The following is a 17,969-nucleotide window of genomic DNA, read 5'->3' as shown; positions in this document are numbered from 1 at the left end:
ATATATTGTATTATTTATCGTCGTTTCGTGAAATAAGGTACGAGGTGTTATAAAAAGATAGGGTAAACGACAAAATATGATTATTTAATAATAAAGAAGGGCAAAATGAGCGACAAAAATAAGGTAACGACACGACCGCACCAAGTCGATCGTTCCGTAAAGTGACAGTTTTCATTGTTACTTAACGACGAATTTAACAATACGATATAATAAAATTTAAGTAACAATCGAAACAAATACCATATTTAAAGTAACAATACGATGCAATACAACAGGTAATAACCATCCAAACAAGCTGTTAGTAAGGTAACTCATTTCAACAATTAACAGGAACATTAGTAAACCTTGTGTGAATAAAAAAGTATCAGTATGTGGCCAAAAATTGACAAGCCAAGAAAAAACTCATAAGCAAGGGGCACAATTGGCTTGTTTACAGAGGCCCCCGGGGGGCAGGGGGTTCTTGAGGAACCCCAGAAAGTGTAAAAAAAAAAAAAAAAAAAAAAAAAAAAAGCAACATAAGTCAATATAGTGTTACAAATCTTGGTTGCTCATTTTGAGTCGTCTTGTTGGTGAAGCTAGTGATGTTGGTGAGGATGGCATGGAGGAACCAGTGGAATGTGTCGATGAATCAGTAGAAAGAGACGATGAAAGTGTTTTCGGGGAGGATTGAGAGGAAGAAGATCGGGATGAAAGAGTTGATGAAAGGTCAATTGAAGGCGATGGTGATGGTGATGGTGATGGTGAAGGCGAGAGAGTAGGCGAATTATCACAAGATGTTTCTGGCAACTTTCTTTTGTTCATTGCTTTGGCTTCTGTTCTAAACCGATCCTCGCTGAACATGTAATCCTTTAATCGTTTTACATCCGACAGTTTCACTGGCTTCAATAGAAAATCTTCAGCACCTTCTTCCAAACATCTGTTGTAACATTAAAATTAGTTCAGATCAAGAAAACGTCTAGTAAATGAAATCAATAATGACAATATCAATTTCATGAGAAGTGATTCTTCTTTTAAGACAAGTTACAAAGAAAACCAGACTTCTCATATTTATGTCTCATATAAGAATTCCTTTCACATGTTCAATGTTGAGGCCAGTAGAAAGGAGAATAAGAAAGGAGACTGAAGCTTTATGCATTGACCAAAATTATAAACATTCATATTTCAACCTTCACAATGATTCGTGGTTTCCTCTTAAGATCAGTGTTGTTAAAAGCGAAAAGCGCTCCAGGTCTATTGGAGCTTTAAGTGCAAAGCGCAATTAAGATGTGGGCTTTAGTAAAAAAAGGCGCAATTAAGATGTCGATTATAATTGTTGTTTAGTACTGCCCAATTCAAGATAGAATTTATGGGCAATAAGGCACACGCCTTAATGCCTTGACAACACTATAGCGCAGCTCAAGCGATGCGAAGTGAGCTGCCTGAGCTTTTCTAAGCTTCAGCGCTTAAGAGCGCCTTAAACGAGCATTTGACAACACTGCTTAAGATTAGTATAAACAACTATGATTAATGATTCTTTATCACGAAACCAACAGCTAGAAGCTCTGGATATGATTTTGTAAAGCATGGATCCCATCACTTTTGTTTTGGTATATAATAAACTAAGGAAGAAGTGGTTGTCTATTCATTGCTTTTAGTCAAAAAAACCATTTTATTACAATTCCTTTAATAAAATGTTCACAGCACATGAATAACGATAAGTAGAGATAACATACTTTCTTAACTTAGTTGGATTTATTGCAGCTGCTTTAATTAAACAACCAGCGAAATCTTCACAGCACATGAATAAGGATACCTAGAGATATGATACTTAATTTAGCTGGGAGAGAGCTTTATGATAATACTAATTTGGTGTAGCGTGTGCCGAATTTCCACATCATTGAACTCATGTTCTTCCTTAATAAAAACATGTTGGTTGTGCGAACAAAGTCTCATATTGGTAGCTGAAAAGATTGGGAGCCTACATATAAGGTGTAGGGATCTCTTATTTGTATGAGGGCTTTTGGAAAAACCGTGCAGACAATATCACAACATGTTAAGAGTGTATTTGGGCTAGTTTAGCTCAACAGAACAAATTGAATAAATCTCCTTTTCATATTAATGAGAAAAAAATAAATCTCTCAAACACATCAAATAGAATTATAGCCTGTTTGGCCAAGCTTCTTTTTGGCCAAAAGTGTTTTTTTTTTTTTTTTTTTTTTTTGCCAAAAGCACTTTTGGCCAAAAATTGAGGTGTTTGGCCAAGCTTTTGGAAGGAAAAAAAGTGCTTTTGAGGAGAAGCAGAAGCAGTTTTGGAGAAGCAGAAAAAAAGTAGCTTCTCTCCAAAAGCACTTTTTTGAGAAGCACTTTTGAGAAAAATACACTTAGAAGCAGTTTTTTAAAGCTTGGCCAAATACTAATTGCTGCTCAGAAGTGCTTTTCAAACTAATTAGCCAAACACAAACTGCTTCTCACTAAAAGTACTTTTGAGAAAAGCATTTTTGAAGAAAAGCATTTCTCAAGATAAGCTGATTTTTGCAGCTTGGCCAAACTGGCTATTAGTACTGCTTGATGATGAAATACAAGTTAGAAATTGGATTCTGGAATTCCTAGTCAATCCTAATACTTCTAATACCTTATCATTTCTAAGCTTTATCTTATCAAAGTTATTTTTGTTCTTTTACAGTAATTTGCAAATACCTAATATTTCCATATCCCTTATTCATATATTCACCCAACAATAAAATACAGAGGGAGGCACAAGAAATTTATAAACAAGCTAATGAAAGTACCTGTCAATTCGTGTCAAAACATTTTCAGATGACATAATCACAACTGGTATTTCCCTAAACGATGAATCCTGTTCAAACAAACAAATTTGCAAAAAAATTAGAAAAATTCTTACAAATTAGAGGAAAGACAAAGTTGTATGAAAAAGAACCTTAATCTTTTTTAGCAACTCGTAGCCAGTCATTCCAGGCATACAATAATCAGTAATTATCAGATCCACCTTCAAACCCTAATATCAACCATAGAAAACCAGTCAATAACAACAAACACAAAATCAAAACCTTCAATTTTTCTTTTCTAAACCAGAAATTCCCGAAGATATATATAGTGAGCCCGCCTCTCTACCCTTTTCTACTTAAATACTAGACTTTTGTCGCATACGTCTAATCCACAACACAGAACCAAAGCTGAAGGGCAATTCTTCATTTTTTTCAAATTTTGCATAAAAATAACTTCAAGTATATGACTATAGTTGCTTACATCCAACCCAACATTATAAGTTTCCTCTTCATCCAATCCAAGAAATTGCAAAGCTCTCCTCCCACTGTCCACTGTGGTTACTGCACAATTGAAACACACTCTAATTTTATTCATATTGATAAAAACACAACAACTGAATTGGGGGTTTGGATTTTCATTCAACCTCTGCATGATGTGATTTTCAGTAGTCGTTCAATAACTTTCCGATCGACGAGACTATCATCGACAGCAAGAACATGAACTTCATCAGAATAAAAAGACGGGCACAAATTATCAAACTCCTCCATCTTCTCCGCCCTCCACCGCCGCGAAAATACTCCATTCCTCGCCATGACTAAAATATACTTCGGAAAAAGTGAAAAACAGAATTTCTAGGGAGAAGAAGTGAGAAAACAGTGCTGTTTGTTCATATTATACAAAAGGGGTGTTGGAATGTTAGTAAAATGTCTTCTTCATATACGAATTACGATATCCATCACTGTCTTTTACTTTCTCTATATATATATATATATATATAATATATACGAAAAAGAACAGAGCATTCAAAATCAAATCTGGTGAAATCTACTTTTTAATGTTAAGAGGGCAATATCGCTGAGATTCTCAAATCCACTTTGGTGGTCAAAAATCAAAATGATCTTGCGGTATCCTCGCGAGTTATTGACAACCTCATTTCGCGAGACGAGCCTGGAGATATTGTGGCTTATATTTGAAAATCGCGCCGTTAAATCAGAAGAGGGAAAATATATACTTCCTCTCTTTTAATTTATAGATAAAATTTAAAAATATATGTTTTTGAATATACCATAATATTTGTGTAGCTATAAAAATTTTAAAATTTGTGATCCTAAATACGTCATAATATTTGTGTTGATTAAAAGTTTCTCATCATAGTAAAATAGGAAGCAAAATAAATTATTTTCAAAATATATAAATGTTTAATTCTTTTTGAAATTGTCATATAAACTGAAACAGATGTACTAATACAATAAATTAAAGATGTAATATGATCCAGACAATTAGCTCTCTGTATTATGAAAAGTTTGCACAATATTACTCTCTCTTTTTCAATTTATGTGAACCTATTTCTCTTTTGGTCCGTTCCAAAAAGAATGACCTCTTTCTAAAATTAAAAAAAATTTAGCTTAAACTTCAAATTCTAAATAAGTGTTTAGTTTTTAAAAAGACGACACATATTTATAACTATGTACAGGGGTGGCTCAACAACATTTGTGGCCTAAAGTCAAAATCTAATTTGAGGCCTTAAACTTAAACAAAAAAATTTAAGGTATTTTTTTATTTGAAGCCTCTTTTTCTTGATTTTTGAGATGTAAAGCTATTAATAATTTTTTATATTAATTTTTTAATAATTCTTTTCTAACTCGTATGAGGATGAGGCTAGTCTGATAGAATTTTATCTTAGACTGCTAGCGGTCAATGTTGTGTTCACACTACTCTTTTATTTTCATAGTGTTGAGCCTTATTTACTGGTTATTATTTTTGCTTTTCATCTATTTACTGGTTCTTATGATGTTATTATTTCTATGGTTTTTATTGATGGTATTGATATATTGTCTCTTTTCGTCTTCTTAAGCCGAGGGTCTATCGGAAATAACCTTTATACTCCCTTGGGTTAGAGGCATGGTCCGTGTACGCACTACCCTCCCAAGACCCACTTGTGACATTTTACTGGGTCGTTGTTGATTTTATAATAATCCTTTATCAATTGATAATATAGCCAAAAGTTTATCAAGAGCTCCTCCTTCAGATTCTATCAATTTTCATCTCCTCTCTCTCTCTCTCTCTCTCTCTCTCTCTCTCTCTCTCTCTCTCTCTCTCTCTCTCTCTCTCTCTCTAGATCTCTCGAGTTTTGAATGAACAAATTCATATTTTCTAGTTGACATACTGATGTTAGACTAGAAACCCATATTTTACTCATAGTTTACACTCTAATCATTGCATTTTACTTGCGATTGAGCTTAAATGATAGTGATTTGCCCTTATTATGTATTTTATGCCTTGTAGAAAATGATTCTGAGCTGTTAAGATCATTTGGAGCTAATTTGAATAAGTTGGAGCTTTGAAATCTGAGTAAAAGCCCAAAAAATTAAGCGTGGAACACGTTTGGGGGTCGGAGTCAAGTCTGGATATAAAAATGGACGAAAACAATTTATTCTGTAAAAAGTGCACGGCGGCGATGCATGGGGCGGCACGCCAGTGCTTTTGGTGTTGTTGTCTGCGGAAACTGCTCTCTGAACTTCCACTACCACACCGCATGGTGTGGCACGACGCGCGACGCACTTGTACAAATTTCTCAGAGTATTTTTCTGTTTCGGCTTGGAAAGGGCAGTTTCATCCGGGCCTGTTCCTACATGGTATAAATACAGTAAAAGTATGATTTTAGAGGACTTTTGACCCTGGAAGATTTTGGAGAGCATTGGGGGCTACAAGGCACAAGATTTCATCATATTTTCATCAATTTAATATGGGAGTTAGGATTGTAACGTTAGATTGCTATTTTCTTACTCTTTAATTATATTTGTGATGACTTTCTCCATGATTATGGAGTAGTTTACCTCAGGGTTTGATATGATTTGGTGACTTGGTTATTGTTTATGGATTTGACTAGTGTTTAGTTCTTGAGTTTATTGGAGGAGCTTTAATATTAGTTGTGATTTTATTCTTTATGGTGTTTAATCGAAAGAGGAATATCTTATTGAATACCATTGAAACATATGGCTTAGTTTATTTTGGTGATTCTTTAAAGTAATCGAGAGAGATTTTTGAGTTATCTTTAAACTAAGATTGAGAAATATTCGCGAGAAGTTTCTCTCAGATCATTCCTACCAATTGATTCTTGCAAGTTTCACCGCACTTTACATTAGTTTATTTGAAAGATTTAGATTAAATCGAGAGAGAAATCTGAATCAGAAGTGTAGATCACCTATTGAATTCGTGAGAATCGATAGAACCTCAAGAGTGAAATATAACAGTATCACATCCACGATAGCAGTCTCGCACCTATCATGTCAAAACCCTTATTTTTCGTCTTGATAATAACCTATTGCTTTACTCTCTAGTTTTCTGTGCTCAATTATTTCTTGCTTTAATTTTAGTTCATAATCACCCAAACTAAAGTGTTAATCATCTTGAATAGTGTTAAACCAGAAATTACTTGCACATTATTTAAATCCAATCCTTGTAGAGATGGTAATTTTACTATACTATTTTGGCTAGCGAGCATCCATTTCGTATTGTGTTTTGCACTCGTCACATACTTAAATTCTAACAAATATTTTAAAAAGAATATACATATAAAGTAAAAGTAACAAATATAAGACAAACAAATACTAGTGTCACGACCCGAAATTCCCACCCTCGGGACCGTGATGGCGCCTAATATTTCACTTGCTAGGCAAGTCTACGTTAGATGTAGTTATTAACCATTTTTAATAATTCAAACAAATGATAGCCAATAAGCTAAATAAATTGAAATTAAGTAGATAAATCTGATAACCGGCAATATCCAAGTACAAGTCCCCAAACTGGTGTCACGAATACACGACCGTCTAGAGTACTACAAATAATAGTCTGAATGAAATCATAACGGTCTGAATCGAAATAAACAGCTAGAGTAATGTAGAAAGGGACTTCAGGGCTGTGAACACTGTGCAGCTATACCTCAAGTCTCTGTCAAGCACCGAATCCGAGCAATCTACTGACCACCGCTGACACCGACTCCAAAATTTGCACAAGAAGTGCAGAGTGTAGTATGAGTACAACCGACCTCATGTACTCTGTAAGTGGCGAGCATAACCTCGACGAAGTAGTGACGAGGCTAAGACGAGTCACCTACAATAACCTGTACGCAGTAATAATAATAATAATAATAATAATAATAATAATAATAATAATAATAATAATAATAATAATAATAATAATAATAATAATAATAGGGAAGGAAACATGAAATGATGGTTGAGAGAAAGAATGCACGGGAGAAAAATCTATTATTGATATTCTATTAATTACAATACAATGAGCTCCATTTATACAACACATATCCTACTCCTATTCTATACGGGACTAGGACTAATTCATATTATATACATAACTATCTAACACCCCCCCCCCCCAAGCCGGTGCATACAAATCATATGTACCGAGCTTGTTACATATGTAACTAATACGAGGACCGATAAGGGACTTAGTGAAAATATCTGCAAGCTGATCATTTGACTTCACAAACTTTGTAGAAATATCTCTTGAGAGTATCTTTTCTCAAACAAAGTGACAGTCAATCTCATTGTGTTTAGTTCTTTCATGGAACACCGGATTTGATGCAAAATGAAGGGCAGTTTGATTATCACAAAACAAGTTCCATCTTGCTGATCTAACCAAATTTCAACTCATTAAGCAAATGTTTGATCCAAACTAGATCACATGTTGCCACAACCATTGCTCGATATTCTGTTTCTGAACTAGACCAAGCAACCACATTCTATTTCTTGCTCTTCCAAGATATCAAATTACCTCATACTAAAACACAATATCCAGACGTAGAACATCTATCAGAAGGTGATCCTGCCTAGTCAGCATCTGAGTACCCAACAATTTGCTCATGGCCTCAATCTTTAAACAATAATCCTTTGCCTGAAGCTTATTTTATATATCAAAAAATACGGACAAATGCATACCAATGACTATCACAGGGAGAATCCACGAACTGACTTACCACACTCATAGGAAAGGAAATGTCAGGTCTAGTAACTGTGAGGTAATTTAATTTACCAACCACCTGCCTATATCTTGCATGTTCGCTAAGCGGCTCCCTCTGTCCTGGTAGAAGTTTAGAATTTGGATCCATAAGAGTGTCAACAAGTCTACAATCTGTCATTCCTGTATCCTCAAGAATGTTTAAGACATACTTTCGTTGTCAGATTATAATACCTGAGCTAGACTGAGCGACCTCAATACCTAAAAAATACTTTAATCTGCCCAGATCCTTAGTCAGAAAGTGCTGAAAGAGATGTTGCTTCAACTTAGTAATACCATCCTAATCAGTGCCAATAATAACAATATCATCAACATAAATTATCAGATAAATACTGAGATTTGAAGCAGAATGCTGATAAAACACAGAGTGTTCAACTTCACTACGAGTCATGCCAAACTCCTGAATACATGTGCTGAACTTACCAAACTAGGCTCGAGGAGACTGCTTTAGACCATAGAAGGAACGACGCAACTGACATACAAGGCCACTAGACTCCCCCTAAGCAACAAAACCAGGTGGTTGCTCCATATAAACCTCATCCTCAAGGTCACCATGAAGAAAAGTATTCTTAATGTCTAATTGATAGAGAGGTGTAACAACAAATTTTTGCGTCGAGAAAAACAAATAATCAAGACTGGAAAATTGCGTAACAAATGTAGTATTTGATATCAATAAATAAAAGTATTACAATCTCTATGGTATTCCTCTGATTCTTCAGGAATGTAAATTATCTCAATGAATTTGATTTTGATTTTGATTCAAGGGCTTGTAAATCTTGGTCTTGAATCTCCTTCTTGAACTTGGATTTGGATTTGATCACGAACAAGTAATTTGTCTCGAACGCCTTGGTATTTGATTTGCCTTCGTTCTTGATCTTGAACTTGAATTTGAACTTGTATCTTGAGTGGTTGAACTTGTAGCTTGTAGAGAAATCTGCGGTGCTTGATCCACGAGCTCTTTGGTTACTTCTTGTTATCACTTCTGGTGTCTTCTAGATTTATGAAGACCTCTATTTTGTAGTTGCAGAGAGTGGTGTGGCTCTGCAATTTTATTGGTCCGTTTGAACTGGCTAATACCATCTAGACACTTGGCACAACTCTCCTAGTTGTTGATTTGACTTGGTATGCCACCCTTTCTTGACACATTGCATGATTTCATTGGCTCATTAATTTGACTTGGATTGCCACATCATTTGACATGTGGCATGATTTTATTGGCTCGTTCCTTTGACTTGGATCGCCACATCACTTGACACGTGGTATGAGCCTAAGTTTTAAGATGGGCTGATAGCCATTTGGACCTTGGGCTAATGAGTGGGCTTATCATTTAATTTGTAGTCCAATTAAATGTACTAGCCCAACACTTATATTATGGATTTAAATAATTAACCCAGTTTACTAGCCACAATATTTGTTTGGAATAGTGTCATGAATTTAATATGGTCCAAATTATTTTATGGATTAAATCCGATAAAATTTATATGCTTACAAGAGGCCAATGGCGAACAACAACCATAGATAGAAAAAGACGGACTGATGTATTTTATTCACGGGAGAGAAAGTATTACTGTAATCGAGCCCAAATATCTAAGTATACCCTTTGGCAACAAGTCGAGCCTTAAGTTGATCAACTTGTCCATCTGGACCAACTTTGACTGCATACATCCAACGACAACCAACAGTCGATTTACCCAAAGGAAGAGGAAGCTCCCAAGTACCACTCGTATGTAAAGCAGACATCTCGTCAATCATAGCATGTTGCCACCCTGGATGAGACAGTGCTTCACCTGTAGACTTAGGGATGGAAACAGAGAACAAAGATGATACAAATGCATAATAGGGTAATGGTAACTTAAACTGACATGATGGGGATTAGGATTAAGTGTGGGCCGTATACCTTTCCATAATGAAATCGGTTGACTAAGAGGAGACAAGTCCGCAGTATTAGCAGGGTCATGTGCAGGATGTGAATCAGCTGGGCCTGATACTGGGCACGGACAACAATGATAAGTTAGGAGTGGTGGAGCTGTAGAAGGTTGAACTGGAATAGGTGGTGGAATTGGAGCTATAGGTGGTGGAGCTGCAACTGGAGTTGTAGGTGGTGAATCTGGAGTTACAGAGGAAGATGAATGGGAGATAGTGACTGAATCTCCAAAAGATGGAACTGGTAGTACCTCAGAAATATCTAAGTGATTACTTGGACTTGTGAAGTATGATTGGGTTTCAAAGAAGGTAACATCAGCAGACATAAGGTACCGCTGAAGGCCATGAGAGTATAAAGTTTCACAGTTTTCTAATGAAAAAGGGGTAAAAAGAGAGCAATGATTCATCTAATTTTTTAAGTTAAATGTTCACTTTAGAGAGCTAAAAACTTGGATTTTTTTATATGATAACTGATAAGTGTACTTTTCTTCTGAATGTTACTCAAAATTTTCCAAAAAATAATAGAAATTATATATATATATATATATATATATATATATATATATATATATATATATATNATATATATATATATATAATAAGTTCACGACCCCAATTTTCCTCCGTTGGATATCGTGATGGCATCTAGTCTCTAAGACTTAGTATGTCTAACACTTACTGATTTGATAACAGATTTTAACCAAATAACTATTAAGCATGAAACAGAAGTATCTAAATAAGCCAACAATCCAAGACAGATACGTAACATCCCAAACTGGCAGTACAAGTCATAAGCTCTACTGAGTTTACTAGAAAATCTCTAAGTACAACTGTTCTGGAATAGAAATAAACTGTACAAAGTAAAATTTCAGAAGGTGATTCCGAGGCCTGCAAACGCGACAGCAGGTATACCTTGAGTCTCCACAGCAAAACCCGAACAACTAACTAGTGATCAACCAACTCCGAAGTACCTGAATCTGAACAAAAATGTGCAGAAACCGTAGCATGAGTACACCACAGTGATACCCAGTAAGTATCATGACTAACCTCGGTAGAGTAGTGACGAGGGACAGTCAAGACACCTACTAGATTGAACAACCTGTACGAGTATGAACGTGAAACTAACAGGAAACAATATCAATATAAAGCTAAGCATGATAACAATAATGAAACACTGCTGGTAATAGGAAACTAAAAGCAACAATTAGCAACGAGACACAACAGGTAATAACGCCGTGGAGTAAGCTGAATGCAGTTTAAGTCCGATGAAACCAAGCAAGGAAAAACAAGTAACAACTCACTAAGAGCAACCACTTTCACATAAGATTTGTTCAAGGACTTTCCCGAGGTACTTCACCTCATAGTCACATTTCACGGGTCCCAATTAATGAACCCTAATCACTTAGCATATTATGCCCACATTACAATTCATAACCGCACGGAGGACTTGAGTGCCAACAATAATAATGACCTTGACCGCACGGATAACTCACATGCCAAAAGAATAACTTTCACATAGAAGGAAAGTAAATGAGAGTACATGTAAATGGTCCGTAACATCAAGATTCGTCTTCTTAAACCGATATGGGTGATTAATTACGTGTACACTTGTGCAAGCGTTCTATCAACTCACACAAGTAAGAGTAGAGACAATGAATGGCACATTGAGAACAATCACCACAAAATGTACAATGTATAACTCACACAAGGTAGGCACACCACTATACCAATATTATTAATAACAATGCCCCCATGCCATCACAAGTCATCGAAAATCATCCCCGACATAGCCCACCTTGTCTCGCCACATGCGCAATACGTATTTATATATAGTCCGCCTTGTCATGCCGCATGTGCAAATAACAATAATAACAATAGCACAGACAACTCACGTGCAAACACCGCTGATAATCCTCTCAACAATACCATGTGTGCCAAAACATAACAATACAATATACTGACTTTCACCACATGTGCCAATATGCCACAACCTTTCCTCAAAACAATTTCAATACCACAACCACACATAACCCTCGGCTCAACAACACTGAGTACCACAACAACACCAACAATAACACGAGAGTATGGCAAATAAATCAACACAAGAATTTCATAACACAAAGAAACGGAAGAACAAGCTTACAATGAAAGACACAATAGAGAATACTAATTTCAACAAGAATAGCTCAACAAGGGGAGAGATAATGTGCAACAATGATTCCACATAAGTAAAACTTGACGACAAGAGAGAGATATCATGAATCAATGACTCCAAATAAGGATAAGTCAACAATAAAAGGATAGCAAATCTTCATAATAAGGTTAAGCAATTACGGAAAAAATAACAATGAGGTTAAGCAATTACGAAAAAGACAGCAAGAACTTCAATTAAGGTTAAGTAATGACGAAAAAGACATCAATAACTTCAATTAAGGATAAGCAATTACGAAAAGACATCAATAACTTCAATTAAGGTTAAACAATTATGAAAAAGACAACATGGCATTAAAACAGGCGACAACTTCAATTAAGGCACATAAGAGTTTATTGGCATCAAGGGTAGAACATGAATCGATCAACTCCAAATAAGACATGTAAGTGTGAATTTAGTAAGTGAAGAATTTAACATGATAAGATAACTTCATTTTTAATGGACATAAGAACCTAAGAGCCAAAACAGTCAAAGTCCTACAGATAAACCCAAGTACATACTCGTCACCTCGTGTACACAGCCTTCACATGACACAATTAGCACAAATGACTCAAATCATAAGAGGTAGTTCTCCCACACAAAGTTAGGCAAGATACTTACCTTAACGAAGCTAAACCGATACTTTAAAATGACCTTGATCTCGTGTGAAACAGCCCCCCGAAGGCTCAAATCCAGCCAAAATAATTTCATATCATAAGTAAAACTCATAGAAAACAATTCCGGACAATAAAACTTCGATTTTTAATTAAAACTAAAAAGACAACCCTACGCCCACCTCGGAACCCGATAAAATTTTATAAAATCCGAACACCCATTCCGATACTAGTCCAACCATACCAAAGTTATTAAATTTCGATATTGAATCGCTCTTTATATCCTCATTTTTCATTTTGAAAGATTTTACAAAATTTTCCATTTTCTTCCATTCAATTCACTAATTTAATGATATACTCCCTCCGGTCCAAAATAAGTGACCAATTTGCTTTGGACACACCCATTAAGAAAATACTAAATTCTAGACAAAAATAGTTAGTGTAACTAAACTACCCTTAATTAAATATTGCAACATAGTTATAGTAACACTTACTTCTCTTCTCAAATGTGAGGAGTAAATGACTTTTAAGGGATACGTACATAAGGGTAATATTGGAAAAATAAATTGAATTTTTTCTTGATTATATAAATGGACAATTATTTTGGACCAAAATAAAAAAGCAAATTGGTCACTTATTGTGGACCGGAGGGAGTAAATAAGTATGAATCATGAAATATAACCAATTTCAGATAAAGGACACTTACCCAAATCAAACTCGTGAAGAACCTCTCCAGAATCGCGCCAAAACGGAGGTCTACAACTCCCAAAAATGATAAAATCCTCAAACCCCCGAAATATAGCCTTATGTTCAGGATTTTCGCATTTGCGACAGAACGCCGCATATGTGGCCTCGCATTTGCGAGCCAAAATATCGCATTTGCGACTATCACTCAAAGGATCAAAGACCGCACCTGCGACTCCGCAGAAGCGCTTGCCCCACCGCAGAAGCGGACGCCCAATTTGCACTCAAACTCACAGAAGCGATCTAGTCCCCGCAGGAGCGCTTGCGCATCTGTGCATCTCCCTCCGCAGAAGCGGAACTCGCCATAGCACCTCCCCTTCCCAGAAGCGAAACATCCATCGCATAAGCGCGTCCGCACCTGCGGCCAATGTTGTGGAGGTGCGAAGAACCAGCACCACAACTTCCAACATGACCAAAAATGATCCTGACCATGTCTGAAACTCACCCGAGCTACTCGGGACCTCGTCCGAATATACCAATAAGTTACATAACATAATACGGACCTACTTGAGGCCTCAAATCACATCAACCAACGTCGAAACTACGAATCGTACCTCGAATCGAACTTATGAATTTTCAAATCTTTCAACTTCCAAAACTCGTGCGGAAACATATCAACTCAACCCGGAATGAACCCAAATTTTGCACACAAGTCCTAATAACATAATGGAGCTAATCCAACTCCCAGAATTAAAATCTGAACCCGATATCAATAAAGTCAACTCCCGGTCAAATCTCTCAACCTTTTAAAACTTCAACTTCTATGTTTTCGCCAAAATGCATTAAATTATCCTACGGACCTCTAAATCCAAATCCGGACGCACGCCTAAGTCCAAAATTACCATACGAAGCTATTGGAATCATCAAAATATCATTCGTAGTCGTCTGTACAAAGGTCAAACTCCGGTCAACTCTTACCGCTTAAGCTTCTAAAATAGGAATCATCCTTCCAAACTAATCCTGAATCATCCGAAAACTGGACTCGACCACACACGCAAGTCATAATACATAATACGAAGCTGCTCGAGACCTTAATCCACCGAACGGGACACTAATTCTCAATGATTGATCGGGTCGTTACAATAAGCCTATTATTTCTAGAAAAATGGGGCCCCCAAATATGGGGGCCTAAAGTAACTACCTTAGTTGCTTCACATTCCAGACGCCCCTGACTAAGTAAACTGTAATAAAAAGACTAAAAGACAAATTAAAATTGCAAATAGAAAACGTATATATGTATATATTTAAATTTGTGAAATTTAAGAAAGAGAATGAGTATTTTATTGTAAAGTTTTATTCACACCTTTGATTAAAAAAGATAAAAAAATATTTCATTAAAAATTGAAATTTTTTTGTACTAATTTCTGGATACGTGCGCTATGCGTGTACCCAATATCAACATGTAAACTATATTAAACCAGATAAATATCGTTAATTATTATTTGACTTATAAAATAAAAATAAAGGAAAAAAATCAAGTTTCTGAACAATGGGAAAATGATGAATGATGATGTTATCCGGCTAACTGGCTAATTCAAAAAAGGAATAAATCCTACTCCATGTCCTTAGATATTTTATTGAATTATTCGCATATCATTGAATTTCACTAAAAATGAATGAATGGCACGTTTTCGATTAATTAACTTGCATATTCCTGTCGAATGGAAATATCATCAAAGTATGTGGAAATAATACACAAGTCTACAAATACACACAAAAAAAAAAAAAATCTCACTAAGGCACCAATAAAAGACAAAGCAAAAAGGTTCAAAACTATTACTGAAAAACACAATTTTCTATCCCACTTTCAGATATATCTAATACTATAGATTAGTCAAAAACTAAGTATAAATAAGCAGTTAGAAAAAGATTACATACTCTAATTTATCTGCAAAAATATATCTAAAATTTATAGTCGAAGGAATAATAAATTAGATTAAAATACAGGATAAAATAGACTTTAGTAAATGGGAAAACATGTTGTAAGGCACAAGAATGATCAAAATATTGTTCATGTCCATATCAAACAAATTATATCTGAGAAAATCATTAGTAATGCCATCTTACTCGAAAAGCAAATTCTGAACCTTACCCATATAGAAAGAAACTTTCAAGAGTACAAGAATTTGTCAGAATCCCAAATGGCTAATCAAATCCAACTTTATATATCAATTTGCAAAATATTCAACTTAAGTAAATCTATAACCCCTCCCAAAGAAGACCATCCCCATCATAAAAATTATTCTTACCAAACCCAAAAGCCTATTCCCTACAAGCACACTTGGTGAATTTCAAAATTTCTCAATTTAAGGTTTCTTCATTTGGTGAGAATGAGGAGTAGTGCAAAGGCTTCCAAATTGAAGTATGAATATTATTTATTACTATATAATGTCTTTACATTTTTCTACATTGTAACTGTGGAAGATAAAGAGTCAAACAATCAAGGCTGAATACTAAAGATAACTATACTTACAAAACTGACGTAACAAAAGTAATCATTTGTGGAAAATGAAGAAATAATCAATTAACGGTGAATAATTAAGATAATTAAACTTACAAAATTGACATCGTACAAAACTGATGGAATAAAAGTAATAAAAATAATCTCTTTTTTTTGGGCTTAAAGATAAAATGGTCACTTAGTTTTTAAAGGATATTTTAGTAAAACAATTTTACCTAAAAGTCTTCATGCTTATAATATAATATGATGATATGATGAGAAGGAAGTGATTACTATTGCATTAGTGGCCATTGAATGTTAAGTTTAGATTCAATATTTTCTTAACAGTAACTGGAAGCTTGAGATATTTTCAAAAAGCACCTTATCTTATAAGTTTATCGTTGTCGTGGAAGTTTCAAAATTTATGAACATGGTATGAAAGAGAGATTGTCAAAATAGAAAAAGAGAAAGACACATTAGGGAGACTAGAAAATTGTTGCTACCAGTTGTTACAATCGAGTCCAAATTAGGTTTATATATATTTGTGTCATCACCTTGAAGATTCTGTCTGATCTTTACAAAATCTCTTTGTGGTCCTAGGCTACTTACCTTATTCATTAACATTAAATTAAGCTACTGACTAAACTAGAAGTCAACTAATTAATTTACAAGTATTCAAGATTACACGGATCAAAGGGATCAGATTTACTCGTTTACTTTTAATATAATATAGATTTGTGTTCACTTTGTTTATACTTTGTGACAAATATACTTCTTTCGTCTATTAATCTTTTTCATTATATGGCATGCAACCTCACCCAAATATCACGACACGTGGGATATTGTTGGCTATGCTGGAAGAGTTTAACCGATGAAGGGAGCATTTTAATATTTTTACTAAGGACAGGTTGGTGTTTTTGTTTGGAAAATATAACAACCATAAAAGTAAATTATTTTTACGAGTAGAAAGGTAAATCTAGCCCATTTCTCTAGATGAATTATGTTTTGTCAAATATCAACGCAGATGCAATCCCCCAATTATACTATACGCACTTCAATTAAGAATTGCTCAAAATTTGACAGAAAACTAAGTCAATACTCAGTCCATTCTAAAAACATAAGGTCAATCAATTAAAATAAAGAATTTGTTATTATTATTGGCTTAATAAGCATAAATAGGAGGGGTGAAATATAAGCATAAATAGGACAGAGGAAAAAGAAAGAGAAGATTTTGCAGTCCTAACGAAATCTTTTGCTAGGACCCACTGAAACTTTTCTTCTTTTTCATCATAAATTACATATTTTAGGTTGGACTTTTGTGTTAATGTGAGAAATTCAAAATATCGAAGGAAAGTTAGGGAGGTTATATTAAAAAGACAACAACCAAATCAAATCTCATGAGATCATCAGATATCTGCTAACTGGAATTTGCTTTTCCCAATATTGATTTTTCTGTTGTCTATTTTGTTATATTAATATTCCCCCGCTAGTCTCGCATCGTGTCATGACAAACATAATTTTGGTCCCCAATGCCCATGGTTGTTGTCAAGGGCCTGATTTTTGTCCGCCAAATCCAGCCTGTGCGGCAGCCAGGCCTCACGTTCAACTTCAGACTTAGCCAAAATTTAGAATATTTTTAGGCAGCCTTCATACGTAATAAATTTAAGAATGATTTAGGCAACAATTTTAAGTGAAGGCAACAGAAAATAAATAAGAACACAAGATACAATATAAATAAAACTCTTTTCCCAGCTTTGCATTTAACTCGAGCATACAAAGGAACTCAAACTCAAAGTACAACTGTGTACAATAAATCACCCTTGACCATTGGCGTTTTCACCCTTGAAAACAGGCTTAGGACTCTTACCTAACTCTCCAATGTATTCCCACATGTTTTTACAAGCATAAGGGTGTTGCACAGTTATAGAACATGTGACAGCACTTTGCCTTTACGCTTGTCGTTATTAGGCTTAGACACCCACTATTTTAGCCTAGAGTAGTTGACATCCCCCAACTACTAGGACCATGATAGACC

General features: G+C 35.1%; 1 protein-coding gene across 1 annotated transcript; it reads right to left on the bottom strand.

Moving 5' to 3' along the window:
* Positions 1-296: 296 nt before the first annotated feature.
* On the bottom strand, positions 297-3,734 carry LOC109206372 (two-component response regulator ARR5-like). The gene is made up of 5 exons (XM_019369201.1): positions 3,410-3,734; positions 3,247-3,326; positions 2,918-2,995; positions 2,769-2,836; positions 297-916 (listed from the first exon to the last, which is right to left on the bottom strand). The coding sequence occupies exons 1-5, from the start codon at positions 3,576-3,578 to the stop codon at positions 532-534; spliced, it is 780 nt and encodes a 259-aa protein (XP_019224746.1). The 5' UTR covers positions 3,579-3,734; the 3' UTR covers positions 297-531.
* Positions 3,735-17,969: the final 14,235 nt, after the last annotated feature.

Source organism: Nicotiana attenuata, unplaced genomic scaffold, assembly GCF_001879085.1.
Source record: "Nicotiana attenuata strain UT unplaced genomic scaffold, NIATTr2, whole genome shotgun sequence".
Taxonomy (NCBI): Eukaryota; Viridiplantae; Streptophyta; class Magnoliopsida; order Solanales; family Solanaceae; genus Nicotiana; species Nicotiana attenuata.
The sequence above is the reverse complement of the archived record's forward strand: the minus strand, read 5'-3'. Positions and strand labels throughout refer to the sequence as shown.